Here is a 19,113-nt window from a genome sequence, read left to right as displayed (position 1 = left end):
AAAAAGAAGGGCCAACACTGCAAATACTGACTCTTTGCATAAATGTCATGTAATTGTCGATAAAAGCATTGGAAACGTATGAAGTGCTTGTAATTATATTTCAGTACATCACAGAAACAACTGAAACAAAGATCTAAAAGCAGTTAAGCAGCAAACTTTGTGAAAACTAATATTTGTGTCATTCTCAAAACTTTTGGCCACGGCTGTACATGCCTGAACCTGCTCCTCCAACCACCCGCCACATGAGGGAGCCTTCTCCTGAATTCTGAGTTCTTCACCTGAAGCTCATCTTCCTCCTCTCCTCTCAATCATCCAATGGCCATCCTCCGTGATGTAAAGCCAGGAGTTGTACTTTGGCAAAATACTCCAATTTACTAATTTTTGGGGTCCGATATTCTGTAACGTTCAGGTCCAAAACTGAACATAACTGTTACAGTGTGTGTGTGTCGTGGTATTCCTTATGTTATTGGGACCAAATGTCCTCACAAGGATAGCAATACCAGTCATTTTTGACCTTGCAGAGACATTTATTTGGTCCCCATGAGAAAACAGACCTAATGACATTTTTTGAAAATCTAAAATTGCTTAAACTTTTTTGTGAAGGTTAGGTTTATGGGAGAGGGTTAAGGTAAAGAGGATAGAAGATACAGCTTGTATGGAAATGACTCCATACAGCATGGAAACCAGTGTGTGTGAGACTCTACAGGAACAGGAATGAGGAACCTGCTTTATAGACTCAGACACACCTGTTTTACACACGTGACTAGAACACAGAACCAGGAAACAGGAATCACCTGAGTTCAGAGAAAGAAAAACTGAAGTGTAGCTGAGCTGTTGTGTGTTCGTGTCTCTGTATTCTTGCAGTAAAATGGCAGAAGCCAGAGTTTCTCAGGATGAGTTCTTGTGTCCGGTGTGTCTGGATCTCCTGAAGGATCCAGTGACCACTTCCTGTGGACACAGTTACTGTAAGAGCTGTATTACAGACTGCTGGGATCAGGAGGATCAGATGAGAGTCTACAGCTGCCCTCAGTGCAGACAGACCTTCAGTCCAAGACCTGCTTTAGCTAGAAACACCATGCTGGCTGAAGTAGTGGAGAAACTGAAGAAGACCAAACTTCCTGCTGATTGTGACGCTGGAGCTGGAGATGTGGAGTGTGACGTCTGTACTGGAAGAAAATACAAAGCTGTCAAGTCCTGTCTGGTGTGTCAGGAATCTTACTGTCAAACTCATTTTGACCGTCACGAGGAGTTTCATTCACGTAAACCACACAAAGTGACTGATGCCACTGGACGACTGCAGGAGATGATCTGCCAGGAACACGAGAAGATCCTTGAGGTTTTCTGTCGCACTGATCAGAAATGTATATGTGTGCTGTGTACGGTTATTGAGCATAAAAACCATGAGATTGTATCAGCTGCAGCACAGAGGACAGAGAAACAGGTATTTAAAACTAGCAATCAAATTAATACTCAGTGCAGAAACACTTTTAGTGTAAAGCTCTACATCTGTGTCAGTTTCACTTTTATAATACATACACTTGCATTGTGAAACAGGCCTTAATCTTCATGTTAATTAATGTATGATGATTGTAACCGATCATCTGGAGTTTGAACCTACAGCCATTCGTTATCAGCTCCACTTTTGCTGGATTTATCTGTTCAGATGATGATTTAGTGGCAGTAGTTTTCTGTAACATTCACTATCATCTGTTTGTCCTGCAGAAGCAGCTGAAGGAGACGCAGAAGACGTTCCAGCAGAGAATCCAGCAGAGAGAGAAAGATGTTCAGCAGCTGAGAGAGGCTGTGGAGTCTCATAAGGTGAGTCTGGAGAAGAAGAGAAGTTTGTCTCAGTCTCAGTTCAGACTCTCTTGTCTCTTTCAGTCCCACTGAAGCCTGAATCACTGTGTGTCCTAACAGCGCTCTGCACAGACAGCAGTGGAGGACAGTGAGAGGATCTTTACTGAGCTCATCCGCTCCATTGAGAGAAGCCGCTCTGAGCTGATACGGCTGATCAGAGATCAGGAAAAGCGAGCAGTGAGTCGAGCTGAAGGACGACTGGAGCGACTGGAGCAGGAGATCAATGATCTGAGGAGGAGAGACGCTGAGCTGGAGCAGCTTTCACACACACAGGATCACATCCAGTTCCTGCAGGTAACAGACATCTAGAAGAACACCAGCATTCTTCTGCTCTTTCTTCTGGAAGTTATATCTAGCTGTCAAACAGCGCTAGCTCCACCAACAGTTCAATACTTCACTAACATTACAGCTTTTACCACATTTTTCTTTATAAACTATGTTTAAACCAGTGAACTCAATAGTACCGATGCTGAGTAACTTTCATCTAAATTGGATCAGATGATCCTCAAACCTGATCAAATTGATAGTTGTTTATTTGCAACAAATTGATGAATCTGACCATGAAGAAGTGAGGCTGTCTATTAGCGATCAATCCATCAGGGTTTCAGGGACTTATTTTTGTTTTGATTTGTTGCAGCTTTTTTTTGTTTTAATTGTGGCAATACTTACAGGATTTTTGTTTTGTTTTGCAGTGAAAACATGATTTATGTAATTAGTGTCAGTGACAATAAGAATAACATTAAATGTAATTACTTTTGTGTATAAATATTGAAATTGTGTTTGTCAATGGTCACACCAGCATAGAAATATCCATAGTTTTGCTGCTCTGCTGAAAATACAGAACTGAATTAGACACAATAGAGTTTTTTTTATTTTATTGTGTTTGCTTTTTATAGTGTTTATTAGTGACTGCATTCATTAGACATATTTTAAAAAGTGCATATAGCACACTCCTATAAATCTGATCTACGCTACTAGTGAAATCAGGTATTATAGCATTACTAGTAGAGATGCACAGATCGACCGGCCAGGACCAGAATTACTTGATTTTCCACATGATCGACAAAAAAATGTGCTCAACATGGAAATATAAACATAATGTTTGTTCACTTGCGCAGCCACATTTCTCTCGCTTATTTCAGAAAAGAAATGGCTGAAAAGACAATTGTCATGAAGTGTGGAGCTGATGAGTTTTGATTTGTTTTCTGTAGAGTTTCCAGTCTCTCTCAGCACCTCCTGAATCTACAGACGGAAATGATGATTCCTTCAGTTCTCTCGTCTCTTTTGATGATCTGAGAGAATCTGTCCATCAGCTGAGAGACAAACTGGAGGATTTCTGCAAAGAGGAGCTCAAGAAGATCTCAGACAGAGGTAAAGTCCTGGAGATTCATCATCATCTCATATCATGGAGAACATCACATTAGAAATGTCTTAGGAATGGATGCAGGATCATGAGAATCACACTGTTCATGTCTGTTGATTTCCACAGTCACATTCACCAACATTGTTCCCAGGACCAGGAAGGACTTCCTACAATGTAAGTCAGTAAGAAAACAAGCAGAAAAACTCACTGAGTGTGTTCATGTTCTTCCTGTAGAAGGTGAAAGAAGAGTTTTCTAATTGATGATGTAAATGATGATTTGCACAGGATATCTGGTCATCTGTACTGAGACACTGATGATACACTGAACATGAAGAGTTCAACATGAAAAGATCAAACAGATTCATAATTCCTGATTCTGATGTGTTTTATCTCCATCAGATTCCCATCAGCTCACTCTGGATCTGAACACAGTGAATAAACGCCTCCGTCTGTCTGAGAACAACAGAGTGATTACTGGTACTGACACAGATCAGCCGTATCCTGACCATCCAGACAGATTTGATCGTTGTCGTCAGGTGTTGTGTAGAGAGAGTGTGTGTGGACGCTGTTACTGGGAGATTGAGTGGAGTGGGAATATAAAGATAAAGATGTGTTTATATCAGTGTCATATAAGAGCATCAGCAGGAAGGGATTGGGTGTTGAGTGTGTGTTTGGATATAATGATCAGTCCTGGAGTTTGGAGTGCCGTCCCTCCAGATACTTATTCATACACAATAAAATATGCACTGTTCTCCCTGTAGAGTCCATCAGCAGTAGAATAGGAGTGTTTGTGGATCACAGTGCAGGAACTCTGTCCTTCTGCAGCGTCTCTGACACAATGAGCCTCATCCACACAGTCCACACCACATTCACTCAGCCGCTCTATCCTGGGTTTGCTGTTTGTTCTGGATCATCAGTGAAACTGTGTTGATGAATCAGAATAGACTGATGAGAGCTTCTACCCATAATGCTTTGAGCTGGTGATGAATCAGTAACAGTGAGATGTTATAGAGTCTCTTGTTTTCTCTTCATGACATTCATACTGCAGCTGATCTTCTGTTAGTGAAATAACATCAGAATAAATGTGTAATAAATCCTCATAAAGACAGTAGGCTATAGCAGCACACTTCCTGTGAAAACACACACACACACACACACACACACCACACACACACACACACACACACACACATACTCAGAGCAGCTTCTCTGAATATAGCTAATATCAAAGACTATAGAATACCCAAGACATGTCACTCGTATAGTGTTGAATGGGGAAATATGCAACATTCATGATGGCCGCGAAGCCCCGCCTTCTTAGTGAAAGAGCCAATCGTTGATTAGTAAAGTCAGTGCATCACTGCAGCTGCCGTTATAAGTCCCGGTTGCTATAGAAACAATCGTCGCTTTAAGACGTGTGCTCAGTACTGCGCATGTGTACTGGCTCATTGAGGCGGAAAAATAAGCATTTTTATACGCTATTGGAGCTCAAGGAACCATATTTATGAGGCAGTTCTTGTTGAATTTCTTGGGAGATTTAAAACATAAAAATTAATCGTCAGCTTGGTGAACAGTTTTGGAGAATTTGATGTTTCCCCATTCAAACAGATAGGAGCTGCACTTGCCTGCCCGAGTAGCGTTTCAAAGATGGCCGCCGAGTCACATGACTTGCCTTAAAGGGACTTTGACTAATTTTGTTTTATCTTAAGAATGAGATCAGGGAATGTCTCAATTTCCAGGTTTTTAATGTCACATGTTGTAAAGCAGTCATTTAAAATTACTTTAAGTTTGATAGAATAACTCTTGTGAATGAAGTCTGAGCATTAAATACACAAGTAAGATTATTCAGTAAATCCTGCTCATTTTATCATCATTTGTCTCCTGCTTTCTGCTCTTCACTGGATTCCTCAGTTAACCTCTCTATCTGATTGAAGACTTTGAGTTAATGCAGTTTTGGGGCTCAAAAATCACTGAATGAATGTCTACTGACAGGATCTGATATTCTTGTCTTGGAGATGTGATCGTATGTTTTTGGTGCAGTCTTTCGGATGTTGGCACAATCTAACAATGAGATATTTTAACATTTACACTGAAAAAAAAGATTCATTGAATTTACTCAATTTTTTTAAGGTAAGTGGTTGCAATCAATTGATTTGATCTAAATTTAAACAAGCACATTTATTTGGATTTAATCAATTTTATTTAGTTAACTTAGTATAAAAAAAATGAGTAATTTCAGCCCAATTTAAATATGCTACTTCCTCTTAATTTATTTATTTATTTCTGAAGAAAAAATATTCATTGAATTTACTAAAAAAATTTAAGGTAAGGGGTTGCAATCAATTTATTTTAACTACATTTAAATAATCACATTTCATTGACTAAATTCCCAAATTGTTTTAATCACTTACCTTACATTTTTTTTTTCTTAAGGAGAGGTTCTTAAATGGCTTTGCAAATACACGCAAGTTTGGGTATCAACTGATATTTACCAGCCAATATGCACAAAACCAAACCCTGCATAGACAGCAACGCAACTCAACTGACATGTTCTTAGGCCAAGATACACATTAAAGATATTGGTAAAATAGTCCGTGTGACATCAGTGGTTCAACAGTAATTTCATGAAGCTACGAGAATACTTGTGCGCAAAGAAAACAAAAATACAGTCTCCTCCGCGCCACCGTCTGCCATTCATGAGAGTACCATGACACAAGTGTGGGGTGTTGCTGACATGAACATGCATGAACCATGTTTATAAGCAGAGGAAAACACACGCATACGTCATTGTAGTCTTGACAATGGAGGCAGGGAGAAGAATTGTTGAATAAAGTTATTTTTGTTTTCTTTGCACATTAAAATTATTCTTGTAGCTCTGTAAAGATACGGTTGAACCACTGATGTCACATAAATTGTTTCACTTATGTCCTTAGTATGTTTTTGGGACAGTTATATTGTTGCCTATACAAGTCCAGAAACCTCTCAGATTTATAAAATAAAAAATAAAAAAATATATATATATTTTTTTTTGGTTCGGAAGATAAACTAAGGTCTTCTTGGTTTGAAAAGACATGAGGGTGAGTAATTAACGACAGAATTTTCATTTTTAGGGCAACTTTAACCCTTTTAGTATTTGAAATTTAAGTAGAATTTTTAAAAATCCTTTAAGAATTTAAATTCAAGCAGAGACATTTTTGTCTGGACACTGTATTTGACATCACTGTGTTAAATAATAATACATATGGGAAAGGAACATAAACTTGATAAATGAATACCTCCTGCAAATGCCGAAATATTTGACCATTTTCCTCCCAGTAAGACCTCCTTTCTGGAAAACAGCAGTGATATTATTCATAAACATTATATGGTATATTTCATTAAAGTCAACTGTTTTTTGTAAAATGTTTTAATACTAAAAATACTTACTGTGCATATTGCTGGAATAATACAACTTCAGGAAAGTGGCGAACCTGGAAACTTCCTTTGGCATCAAGGAAATGGTATGTGTCCTAGTCACAGGAACATGCAGAGAGTCCCTCAAATGAAAGTAAGAACACAATAATTATTATTTCTAGTTTAAGACAGTTTACATGCTGCACCATTAAAGCTAGCAAAAGGGGCATGTTCACATGATTACAATTGTGAACACTAAAAACATTCAGAAATCAAATGTTATATTGTGAGATTTATCGATAAGAACTAAGAATTCCCCTCATAACTTATATGCCTTCGTCCATATTTTTGATTTCCCGGAACTTTCTATTACGAGGCATATTTGGAGTTTCGATGCGAAAGACTCGTTCTGCAGATATTATTTATACAGCGAACAAACTATTTACTGTAATAAACAGTGCTAAACGACATTATTACTCACATAATTATTACTCACCGTGTAAATCGACCGAATGATGAAAACTCCGGGTCCGGAATGACTGGAAACTCCTTTTGGCGCCATGGAGAATGTGAATTTGTGCGCATGAGCAGAAAATTTATTTAATGCTTTCTAACTGAATTTAATTAATTGACATGGCTTGGATTTAAAACACATGTAATTCGCTTAAAACCAATTAATATTTATTAATTAAAACTATAAACTAAATTTTTATTATTTAAACTAGCAAAATTTAATCATGCTTAATTTAATTGGGGCCATAATCTTTTTTTTTCAGTGTACAGGGGTCAGTGTGTGATCTAATTGCTGTCTGAATGTCTTTTGTTTTATTGATGTTGTTAATCCATCAGGCTGTACTGCAATTATATTTCTACTTTTTTTTAAATTAAGGAAACAATAAAGTTTTGAATCTTTTGAAATCGGCCATTATTATCACATCAGGTACAATAACATGTTCAAATATGTGTTATATACATTTGTCATGACATCTTGGACCTAACTTTCATCACTGAGTTTCATGTCCATCACCCGGATCGACCTCGACCCAGACCCAGGAGAAAGGCCCTAAACTAAAGCTTCTGCACACCCTGAGGAGCCTAAAAGGTGGAGTAATGTCATATACATGCCTGAACCTGCTACTCCAACCACTCGCCACATGAGGGAGCCTTCTCCTGAATTCTGAGTTCCTCTTCACCTGAAGCTCATTTTCCTCCTCTTGCACTATAAATATATTGTAGTAGCCTACATTTTTGCACAGCTGCTTTGCAACGATTTGTATTGTGAAAAGCGCTATAAAAATAAACTTGAATTGAACTCTCTGCTTCTTTCATACTGTCGAAGTCTTGCCATATCTTTTATTGCATTTAAGTGTTTACTATTGTTGGATTTTCCCTTTGTTTTGACCCTTCCCTGCATTTTGTATCACGTCTCTGCTTAGCATTTTGAATTTTATTGTTTGGGTTCTCGTTTCCTTTTGGTTTTGACCCTCGCCTGTGTTTGCTCTACTCTGCACCTGTTTTGTCCATTAAAGACTTTGGCTGCATATGGATCCTACTGCGTCTTCAATCTCCAACATGTCAAACAAGACTTTGCCTTGTCAGGATCCAGCAGAATCATCTTTACATCCCTCTATAGCCTCGCAGGCGGCTCTGCTGAGTGAACACCACCAACTCAACCAGCTCACAGCTGCCATGGACGAGGTTTTGAATTACCTGCACCAGCCGACTCCATCGACAGCCAATTCCTTACCTACACTACTCGAGAACACTGTCACAATGATTTGACTCCCCAGTTGGGTACTGAAGCCTCAAAGCGGATCAGGGTTGTATGGCAGGGCTGATGGTGGAGCTGAAGGGTGCCAGTGGAGGTGGAGCTGAGGGAATGGCTGGCTTCAGTGGAGCTTGCAGGAGAAGGTTTGTTGAGGAAAGAGGTTCAGTGATGGACAGGGCTGGTGACGACAAAGAACACTCTGTGATGGATAGGACTGCGCAGTAGTGGGTAAAGAGGAGCCACGTACCGTCCACACTCCTGCAGACTCGATCGCAAATACATGCCCCTGATCTTTTTTAATTAGCCTGACTGCTCCAATTTTTGTCTGCTGAATGCTGTAGAACAGGCTTGTTGAAATAGGATAAATGCAACTCCAATATCCTCCTGAAGATCCCAAAAAAGTCTTTTGGTGCCTCAATTCACTTAGAGAAGCTGTCAATCTCAGCTGTCAAACATGATGTCACACTCCCCTTTTTATATCATCACATAACAAACTAAACCCAAACTTATTTAAAAAAGCAATAAATGTCTTACTCTGAAGTTCTTATGCTTTTTTTCCCCCAACTTTTTCTTTAATGCTTCTTTGATTTCAGTTGAAAATGTATATTCCTGATATTGTGTATTATCTTTTAAATGTCAACTCTGTACTTTTTTCTTGCATTAAAAAATGGGAATACTTGAATTTATATGAGTGTGATTAAAAACTACATAAAATGACAAATAACATTTTTGGAAAAAAAATATGTGTAATGTAATTTAATTATTTATTTTGTCTCTCGTCCGATTAGATTACATGGAGATGGCAGGGTTAATGGTCTATACTGGGTTCTGCAACCTGGGGGTGATCAAAGCATTTTCGCTTCACTTTTTAATGCTTGTGACAACAAACTGAATGGCACCGTTCCAAGAAGTCCTCAACAAAATCATCCAGTGGCCATCCTCTGTGATGTAAGGCCAGGAGTTGTACTTTTGCAAAATAGTCCAATTTACTCATTTTTAGAGTTTGTTATTCTGTAACGTTCAGGTCCAAAACAGAACATAACTGTTACAGTGAGTGTGTGTCCTGGTCCCCACAAGAATAGTAATACCAGAAAATTTTGACCTTGTAGGGACATTTATTTGGTCCCCATGAGAAAACAAGCTTTTAAAGCAAACAGAATGACGATTTTTAAAAATGCAAAACTGCTGAAACTTTTTTGTGAAGGTTTATGGGATAGGGTTAGGGTAAAGAGGATACAGCTTGAATGGAATGACTCCATACAGCATGGAAACCAGTGTGTGTGAGACTCTACAGGAACAGGAATGAGGAACCTGCTTTATAGACTCACAGACACACCTCTTTTACACACGTGACTAGAACACAGAACCAGGAAACAGGAAACACATGAGTTCAGAGAAAGAGAAACTGAAGTGTAGCTGAGCTGTTGTGTGTTTCTGTCTCTGTATTTATGCAGTAAAATGGCAGAAGCCAGAGTTTCTCAGGATGAGTTCTTGTGTGCAGTGTGTCTGGATCTCCTGAAGGATCCAGTGACCACTTCCTGTGGACACAGTTACTGTAAGAGCTGTATTACAGGCTGCTGGGATCAGGAGGATCAGATGAGAGTCTACAGCTGCCCTCAGTGCAGACAGACCTTCAGTCCAAGACCTGCTTTAGCTAGAAACACCATGCTGGCTGAAGTGGTGGAGAAACTGAAGAAGACCAAACTTCCTGCTGACTGTGACGCTGGAGCTGGAGATGTGGAGTGTGACGTCTGTACTGGAAGAAAATACAAAGCTGTCAAGTCCTGTCTGATGTGTCAGGAATCTTACTGTCAAACTCATTTTGAGCGTCATGAGGAGTTTCATTCACGTAAACCACACAAAGTGACTGAAGCCACTGGACGACTGCAGGAGATGATCTGCCAGAAACATGAGAAGATCCTTGAGGTTTTCTGTCGCACTGATCAGAAATGTATATGTGTGCTGTGTACGATTATTGAGCATAAAAACCATGACATTGTATCAGTTGCAGAACAGAGGACAGAGAAACAGGTATTTAAAACTAATTATCAAGTTAACACTCAGTGCAGTGATCTAATAGTCTGTTTATTTTCAGTGTAGCGTGTAACAGCCAGAGTACAGCAGAGCATTACCAGTTGACGCCACACGGTGGCGCCCCCTTTTTATTTTGTCACTGCGTAACACCTTTAGTAATGTGGACGCTGGTGAAAGCTACAGACCGCGAACGTTCTGTCCGGTTATTATTTTACCGAAGGTAATAGTTGTGCCGTGAGACCTGGCTTGTATGGTCTGCATCTGAGAATAAATGTGCAATGTGAAAATCCCTCCACTTTGTCTCCTGCTTCGCTATTTTATTTCATTACCGGAGTTGTACTACTAATAGCTTCGTGGCATTTGCTTCCCTCCATCTTCACGTTGCAAGAGCCGAATGCTTAATTACACAGAAACACAGTCAATGTAAAGCTCTACGTCTGTGTCAGTCTCACTTTTATAATACTTACACTTGCAGTGTGAAACAGGCCTTGATCTTCATCATAATTCATACAATGATTGTAACTGATCATCACTTCTGGAGTTTGAACCTACAGCCATTAGTTATCAGTTAGTTTTCAGATTTAACCTTTAAACTGCCTCACCCTACTGTTACTGGATTCATCTGTTCAGATGATGATTTAGTGGCAGTAGTTTTCTGTGACATTCACTATCATCCGTTTGTCCTGCAGAAGCAGCTGAAGGAGACGCAGAAGACGTTCCAGCAGAGAATCCAGCAGAGAGAGAAAGATGTTCAGCAGCTGAGAGAGGCTGTGGAGTCTCATAAGGTGAGTCTGGAGAAGAAGAGAAGTTTGTCTCAGTCTCAGTTCAGACTCTCTTGTCTCTTTCAGTCCCACTGAAGCCTGAATCACTGTGTGTCCTAACAGCGCTCTGCACAGACAGCAGTGGAGGACAGTGAGAGGATCTTTACTGAGCTCATCCGCTCCATTGAGAGAAGCCGCTCTGAGCTGATACGGCTGATCAGAGATCAGGAAAAGCGAGCAGTGAGTCGAGCTGAAGGACGACTGGAGCGACTGGAGCAGGAGATCAATGATCTGAGGAGGAGAGACGCTGAGCTGGAGCAGCTTTCACACACACAGGATCACATCCAGTTCCTGCAGGTAACAGACATCTAGAAGAACACCAGCATTCTTCTGCTCTTTCTTCTGGAAGTTATATCTAGCTGTCAAACAGCGCTAGCTCCACCAACAGTTCAATACTTCACTAACATTACAGCTTTTACCACATTTTTCTTTATAAACTATGTTTAAACCAGTGAACTCAATAGTACCGATGCTGAGTAACTTTCATCTAAATTGGATGAAATGATCCTCAAACCTGATCAAATTGATAGTTTATTTGCAACAAATTGATGAATCTGACCATGAAGAAGTGAGGCGGTCTATTAGCAATCAATCCATCAGGGTTTCAGGGACTTATTTTTGTTTTGATTTGTTGCAGCTTTTTTTGTTTTAATTGTGGCAATACTTACAGGATTTTTGTTTTGTTTTGCAGTGAAAACATGATTTATGTAATTAGTGTCAGTGACAATAAGAATACCATTAAATGTAATTACTTTTGTGTATAAATATTGAAATTGTGTTTGTCAATGGTCACACCAGCATAGAAATATCCATAGTTTTGCTGCTCTGCTGAAAATACAGAACTGAATTAGACACAATAGAGTTTTTTTATTTTATTATGTTTGCTTTTTATAGTGTTTATTAGTGACTGCATTCAATAGACATATTTTAAAAAGTGCATATAGCACACTCCTTTAAATCTGATCTACGCTACTAGTGAAATCAGGTATTATAGCATTACTAGTAGAGATGCACAGATCGACCGGCCAGGACCAGAATTACTTGATTTTCCACATGATCGACAAAAAAATGTGCTCAACATGGAAATATAAACATAATGTTTGTTCACTTGCGCAGCCACATTTCTCTCGCTTATTTCAGAAAATAAATGGCTGAAAAGACAATTGTCATGAAGTGTGGAGCTGATGAGTTTTGATTTCTGTTTTCTGTAGAGTTTCCAGTCTCTCTCAGCACCTCCTGAATCTACAGATGTAAAAGATCTCTTCAGTTCTCTCTTCTCTTTTGATGATCTGAGAGAATCTGTCCATCAGCTGAGAGACAAACTGGAGGACTTCTGCAAAGAGGAGCTCAAGAAGATCTCAGACAGAGGTAAAGTCCTGGAGATTGATCATCATCTCATATCATGGAGAACATCATATTAGAAATGTCTTAGGAATGGATGCAGGATCATGAGAATCACACTGTTCATGTCTGTTGATTTCCACAGTCACATCCACCAACATTGATCTCTGGACCAGGAAGGACTTCCTACAATGTAAGTCAGTAAGAAAACAAGCAGAAAAACTCACTGAGTGTGTTCATGTTCTTCCTGTAGAAGGTGAAAGAAGAGTTTTCTAATTGCTGATGTAAATGATGATTTGCACAGGATATCTGCTCATCTGTACTGAGACACTGATGATACACTGAACATGAAGAGTTCAGCTACATGAAAAGATCAAACAGATTCCTAATTCCTGATTCTGATGTGTTTTATCTCCATCAGATTCCCATCAGCTCACTCTGGATCTGAACACAGTGAATAAATACCTCTGTCTGTCTGAGAACAACAGAGTGATTACATACACTGACACAGATCAGTCGTATCCTGATCATCCAGACAGATTTGATTATTATCATCAGGTGTTGTGTAGAGAGAGTGTGTGTGGACGCTGTTACTGGGAGATTGAGTGGAGTGGAGATAAAGGTGTGTATATATCAGTGTCATATAAGAGCATCAGCAGGAAGGGATGGGGTAATGAGTGTCGGTTTGGATCTAATGATCAGTCCTGGAGTTTGTTCTGCTCTCCCTCCAGTTACTCATTCATACACAATAAGATAGTGACTGTTCTCCCTGTAGAGCCCATCAGCAGTAGAATAGGAGTGTTTGTGGATCACAGTGCAGGAACTCTGTCCTTCTACAGCGTCTCTGACACAATGAGCCTCATCCACACAGTCCACACCACATTCACTCAGCCGCTCTATCCTGGCTTATGGACAAATTATGTTGGATCATCATTGAAACTGTGTTGATGAATAAGAATAGATTGATGAGAGATTCTACCCATAATGCTTTGAACTGGTGATGAATCAGTAACAGCGAGATGTTATAGAGTCTCTTGTTTTCTCTTCATGACATTCATACTGCAGTGAAATAACGTCAGTATAAATGTGTAATAAATCCTCATATAGACAGTATAGCAGCACACTTCCTGTGAAAACACACACACACACACACACACACATATATAAATATATATATATATATTAGTGGTGGGCATAGATTAATTTTTTTAATCTAGATTAATTTTATACTGAATCTAGATTAATCTAGATTAAATCTTGAAATTAATCTAGATTAATCTAGATTAAAATGGCTAATTTGAATTCTTCTGAAGGCATTCAGAATATGTGTGCTACCCAAATAATGACTAAAAGTAAGTCTTTGAGAACGGGTTTCTCAAGCCAGGTGGCGCATTAGACCAGGCACTCATCTCCTGTTACCAAAATGCATTACAAACTGCTTGACAATTGCATTTACAACACAATTAACTATACAAACTTGTGTAACCAAGTACTTCTGCGCAAAAGGCTGTACGACGTGCGCGTTCCAGTAAAATATACAGGTGCGCGGGTATGGATAGCCTATCTGCGTGCATCTTCCAATAAACTGCGTTGCTTTTAGAAGCGTCAATTCAGTTGTTGCATATAGTTTAATGTCTTTATTTCGGGATTATCAAAGTAAATTATAACTCAAACTTGAGATTTTACTGGGGCACAGCAGATTTTCACTGGGGCACGTGCCCCAGTAAAAAGGGTCTAGCAACGCACGCACCTGCCCTGAAGCGGCTTCATAACTGCATCCACAATAAATCTCCATTTGAGTTCATGCGTTTCATCACAGCAGTGCAAATTTTTTACAGACTTTTTCACACCATGAGAAACAATCACTGTCTTTTATTTGACATCCTCTCAGGTTCCTCCAGATGTTGTTAGTGACTGCTGCTTGTTGATAGTCTTCATTCTGAGACGTTCCATTATTCAGAGGAGAGATTATTACAGATTGTGTGTATGTATGCACACTGTCCTCACACTCTTATTTTCCTGTTTATTAGAGTGAAGTTGCTCTGAATCAATCGCTACAGAAATAAATCTGACTTAAGGTGAGACACTGCGGGTGAATAGGGTAAAAAAAATAACTAATAGTTATCACCTTACCCAGTTGAATAATTACTTTGATAATTGCAAACATTTTGTATTACAAGTTTTCAAAAATGTTAGGTTTAAATATGCAAATGAGGCATTATTTAATGAAATATGCTGATTTGCAATACATTTCTAGTACAAAAATCTAAACACTGGATGAAGTCAGTTTCGAAATTCTTGTTTATTTTTTTTGACATAGAGTCAAAAAAATGTACAGAGGGAATTTTGGATATCTCATTTTGTCACAACATAATTTAAAAAATACTTAAAACAGGCAGAAAAAAAATATATATATATATATATATATGTGTGTGTGTGTGTGTGTGTGTGTGTGTGTGTGTGTGTGTGTGACCCTGGACCACAAAACCAGTCTTAAGTCGCTGGGGTACATTTGTAGCAATAGCCAAAAACACATTGTATGGGTCAAAATTATTGATTTTTCTTTTATGCCAAAAATCATTAAGAAATTAAGTAAAGTTCATGTTCCATGAAGATTTTTTGTAAAATTCCTTCTGTAAACATATCAAAATGTAATTTTTGATTTGTAATATGCATTGTTAAGAACCTAATTTGGACAACTTTAAAGGTGATTTTCTCAGTCTTTTTGATTTTTTTGCATCCTCAGATTTCTGATTTCAAATAGATGTATCTCGGCCAAATATTGTCCTATCCTAACAAACCATACATCAATAGAAAGCTTATTTATTGAGCTTTCATATGATGTATAAATCTCAGTTTTGTCAAATTTAACCTTATGACTGGTTTTGTGGTCCAGGGTCACATATATATATAATATGTATGTATGTATGTGTGTGTATATACAGTCAAGCCCGAAATTTTTCATCTGGCAAATTCTGACTTAGAACAGACAGGAAACACTATATTTATTACTATTTTGAGGGGAATAAAATGTTGTATATAATCAAGCAAATGATATATGAACAAATCCCTCTGTAAAATCCTTCAGGATACAGACAGGAATAAAAATGTACAGTGTTGTGTGTGTAAGTGATACTGAAGTGGAGATTTATGGCTCAGTGTAGGAGAAAAAACTAATTTTGAGAAAACAGCGTTTAAAAATATGGATTGTAATTAAAATCTATTAACACAAATAAAGAGCTATAAAAGAAAGACTTAACAGTGCCTTTGGGTGTTTTCTTTCCACTAGTCTGAAAAAACACTTCATGAAAAAACCAAAAAGGCCAAAATCTCAAACTTGACAGGTGCATGAATAAACAGCTTTTTTGCCTGCAGTGTGTCCCCTTAAGTTGGTTCTCTGCATGCTGAGGTTCAGAGGCGTTTCCAGTCGTCAGTAGATGTTGTTCTGGATCTCCACCGTCTCTGTGGGATGTTTTGGCCTCTGACGGACCGTAGCTGTATTTTCCCTCTGATGTAATGTCATGACACACACACACACACTGACATCAGCACACAAACACGCTCGCTCACGGACCTGTGCCGCCCTCAACTGCATGAGCTCACGGCTCCAGTCTTCTGCTCACAGTGTGTTTGGCTGGACACGCGTGTGTTAGTGAGGTCAGAGGTCACAGCACAGAGTGTCAAACACGCGTCACGCAGCACTGCGCCGTCCGTGAACATCTTCTCACAAATAAACAGGTGTTTTGCATTTGTAAACCAATTCTTTGCTTAAAAAAGTCAATAAAGAGATGTTAACAGTGCAGTATGTAATACTGACAGCAGGTGGTTAAAATTAGAACTGCACTCCAAACTCAAAACATTGGATAAGACTCAACACTCACATGGGTTGCCAGATTGGAGGGAAACAGGCACAGAACAGAACAAGACAAAGAGAAAAAGAACAGTGCATTAGAATAAAGTGAACAAACAGCGATTGGCAAGCTTAACCTGTCAGTTTTTTTATTTTTAAGTCACTTAAGATTAACATTTAATTAACATTTAGCACCCTTTCTGATTATTCTGATTATTATATATATATTTTTACAAATACCTTTTAATATTTTAATCATTTATTCCAAGTATTTGTATTGTACACTGCAAAAAAAATGATTTTCTTACTTTACTTACTTTTTTGTCTTGCTTCCAGCCAAAATATCTTAAAATTCTTAATCAAATGATTTTATTGTATGTCATAAAGATCTGATTATCTGACCCTAAAAAAAGAAAATAGTCTTGGGATATTGTGAACAAAAGTTTGGTTTACATTCAAGAGAAACTAAGGAAATTGTTTTGTTTTGTTTTGTTTTTGTTTTGTTTTGTTTTGTTTTGTTTTTTTACTTTTTTTTTACACAACTTTACATTTTTATACCTATTGATATCCTGAAGGTTTTTACAAAGACATTTGTTCATATATAATTTGCTAGATTTTTTCTGCAACATTTTATTTCCCCAAAAAACTGTATATATATAGTTGTTCAAGTATGCCTGTTCTAGTATTTTCTGAATTATGGAGTGACAAAATGAGACGCAAAATTCCTTCTGTAAAAACATTTGACTCTAATGTGTAAAAAAAAAATTCAACAATAATTTTGAAATTGACTTCATCCAGTGTTTAGATTATTGTACTAGAAATGAATGCAAATTAGCGCATATTTAATTAAATAATGACTCATTTGCATATTAAAACCTAACATTTTAGAAAACTTGTAATACAAAAAATGTTTGCAATTATCAATGTAATCAATCAACTGAGTAAATAAGGTGACAACTGTTAGTTAATATTTTACCCTATTCACTTGGAGTGTCTCGCCTTGATATGTCAGTACAAAAAAGTGCTGAAGTTTTATTTGTAATGTTTTTAAATATTATAATAGTGATTTTATAATGTCTAAATATAAATCCAAAAGCAAAACACGTTAAAAGGACTACATGAGAGTCGAATCGGCAAATGAGTCAATGAGTGATCCTCTGCTGCCATCTTCTGGTTATAGTGGGAATATAATGTCATTTTCGAGTTTAAAGTCATACACTAATCGGTCTATGCAACATTGCTTCAAGTAAAACACACCTAATAACTAGAGTGCAGAAATATTGTCACCTTAGAATTGTAAGGTTGTATCTGCATTCTGAGCATGCAAAGTTTTTGCGTTCCATAGACTTCTGTAGATAGAGCCATATTTGTTTTCTAAACAAAAGCCCAAAATGTACACCGCTTACAAACATCACATAATGTTAAGTTGTCACCGAATAAAACTATGTGAATAAGTAAATTTTGACAAAAAATGTCAGATAGAACCTTATACTTCTAAGGCGACAATATTACAGTTATGCATGGCACCTTTTCTGTTATCTCTATGAATTTTTTTTTTTTAAAGTGAATTTTACATAGGCCTATAATATTCCTATTTTATATCAAAGATACAAAAATATTAATAATATTGAGACAAATAAATAAAAGATACTATAAATATTAATACACAGGGCATTACGCTGTGTTTTCTGGCAACTGGCATCCAGTGTGTTGAAATACTATTGGCTAAGCTGGCAGTGGGCGGAGTCACTCTGACCAAAACAAAAACAGACATTCTGACACAGAGGCACATTTCAGAGCAGAGTAACTGGCTGCAGGATTGCTTTTTAGAGGAAGACATATGTGAACTTAAAATCTTTCCTAAATATCTGCAAATGCATTATAGTATTTTGATGCTTTGATAAAGTCAAAAAAGTACATGCAGCATCTTTAAAATCACAGCTGTCCTCAATCACACTGGAAATGGAAGGTGAAGTCAAAAGCACAGAAATAAACAGTAAATAACATGTTAATGAAAGTGAAAAAGTAAAGTGAATTTTTACATACAGTATAAAACTTTTTTCTTAAATGAATGTAACAGCTTGGTGAAAATTGGATTTGTTTCTGATTTGATTGTTGTTTTATATTAAATCAACAGAAAATCACACACAGCTTGACTGAATAACTGCAGTAGCTTTAATATGGATTTTGTGTACTGAATGCATGCACAAAAATGTTTTATTTTACATTTGATTCTGTGGTATTATGAATACTAGGTTGAGCCAACCTGATAAAACTTAAAGCATTTCTTTATTTCATTCACATGTAATTTGCTTCTTTATGTTTTTACACAAACTTAATTATGTTGCTAATTAAGTTGTGTGTCAGACACCATTTTAAAGACACAAATCATTTCCCCATTCATTTACTTTTTAATTTTTAATTTCTATTTTATAGGATTGTCCATTTCAATAAAAGGAGACAATATGCATGATAGTAACAGGGTTGAACTAACTAAAACCAACAAATTCTTGCTTTGATTTCAGTGTTTAGCTTCCAGAAACGTGATTTATATACTGTTAATGTTTTCTTCAGATGATCACGTGTTTGTCTGTGTCTGTTGCTGATGTGTTTGAACACGCTGCAGGTTTTTCAGGTATTTCACTGACGTCTGCAGCTCCGTTACATGCATATTTATCCAGAACTC

The 19,113-nt window shown here is 37.6% G+C and overlaps 1 protein-coding gene and 1 pseudogene across 1 annotated transcript; both read left to right on the top strand.

Annotated features, from left to right (window-relative positions):
* Nucleotides 1–485: 485 nt before the first annotated feature.
* LOC141288276 (E3 ubiquitin/ISG15 ligase TRIM25-like) lies at nucleotides 486–5,465 on the top strand (annotated as a pseudogene).
* Nucleotides 5,466–9,812: 4,347 nt separating this feature from the next.
* LOC141288303 (tripartite motif-containing protein 16-like protein) lies at nucleotides 9,813–16,033 on the top strand. Its single transcript, XM_073820424.1, has 6 exons — nucleotides 9,813–10,412; nucleotides 11,105–11,200; nucleotides 11,300–11,533; nucleotides 12,448–12,604; nucleotides 12,723–12,770; nucleotides 12,999–16,033. Exons 1-6 carry the CDS (start codon nucleotides 9,840–9,842, stop codon nucleotides 13,523–13,525), a joined length of 1,635 nt encoding a protein of 544 aa, XP_073676525.1. The 5' UTR covers nucleotides 9,813–9,839; the 3' UTR covers nucleotides 13,526–16,033.
* Nucleotides 16,034–19,113: the final 3,080 nt, after the last annotated feature.

Source organism: Garra rufa, chromosome 16, assembly GCF_049309525.1.
Source record: "Garra rufa chromosome 16, GarRuf1.0, whole genome shotgun sequence".
NCBI classification, from domain to species: domain Eukaryota; kingdom Metazoa; phylum Chordata; class Actinopteri; order Cypriniformes; family Cyprinidae; genus Garra; species Garra rufa.
The sequence above is the reverse complement of the archived record's forward strand: the minus strand, read 5'-3'. Positions and strand labels throughout refer to the sequence as shown.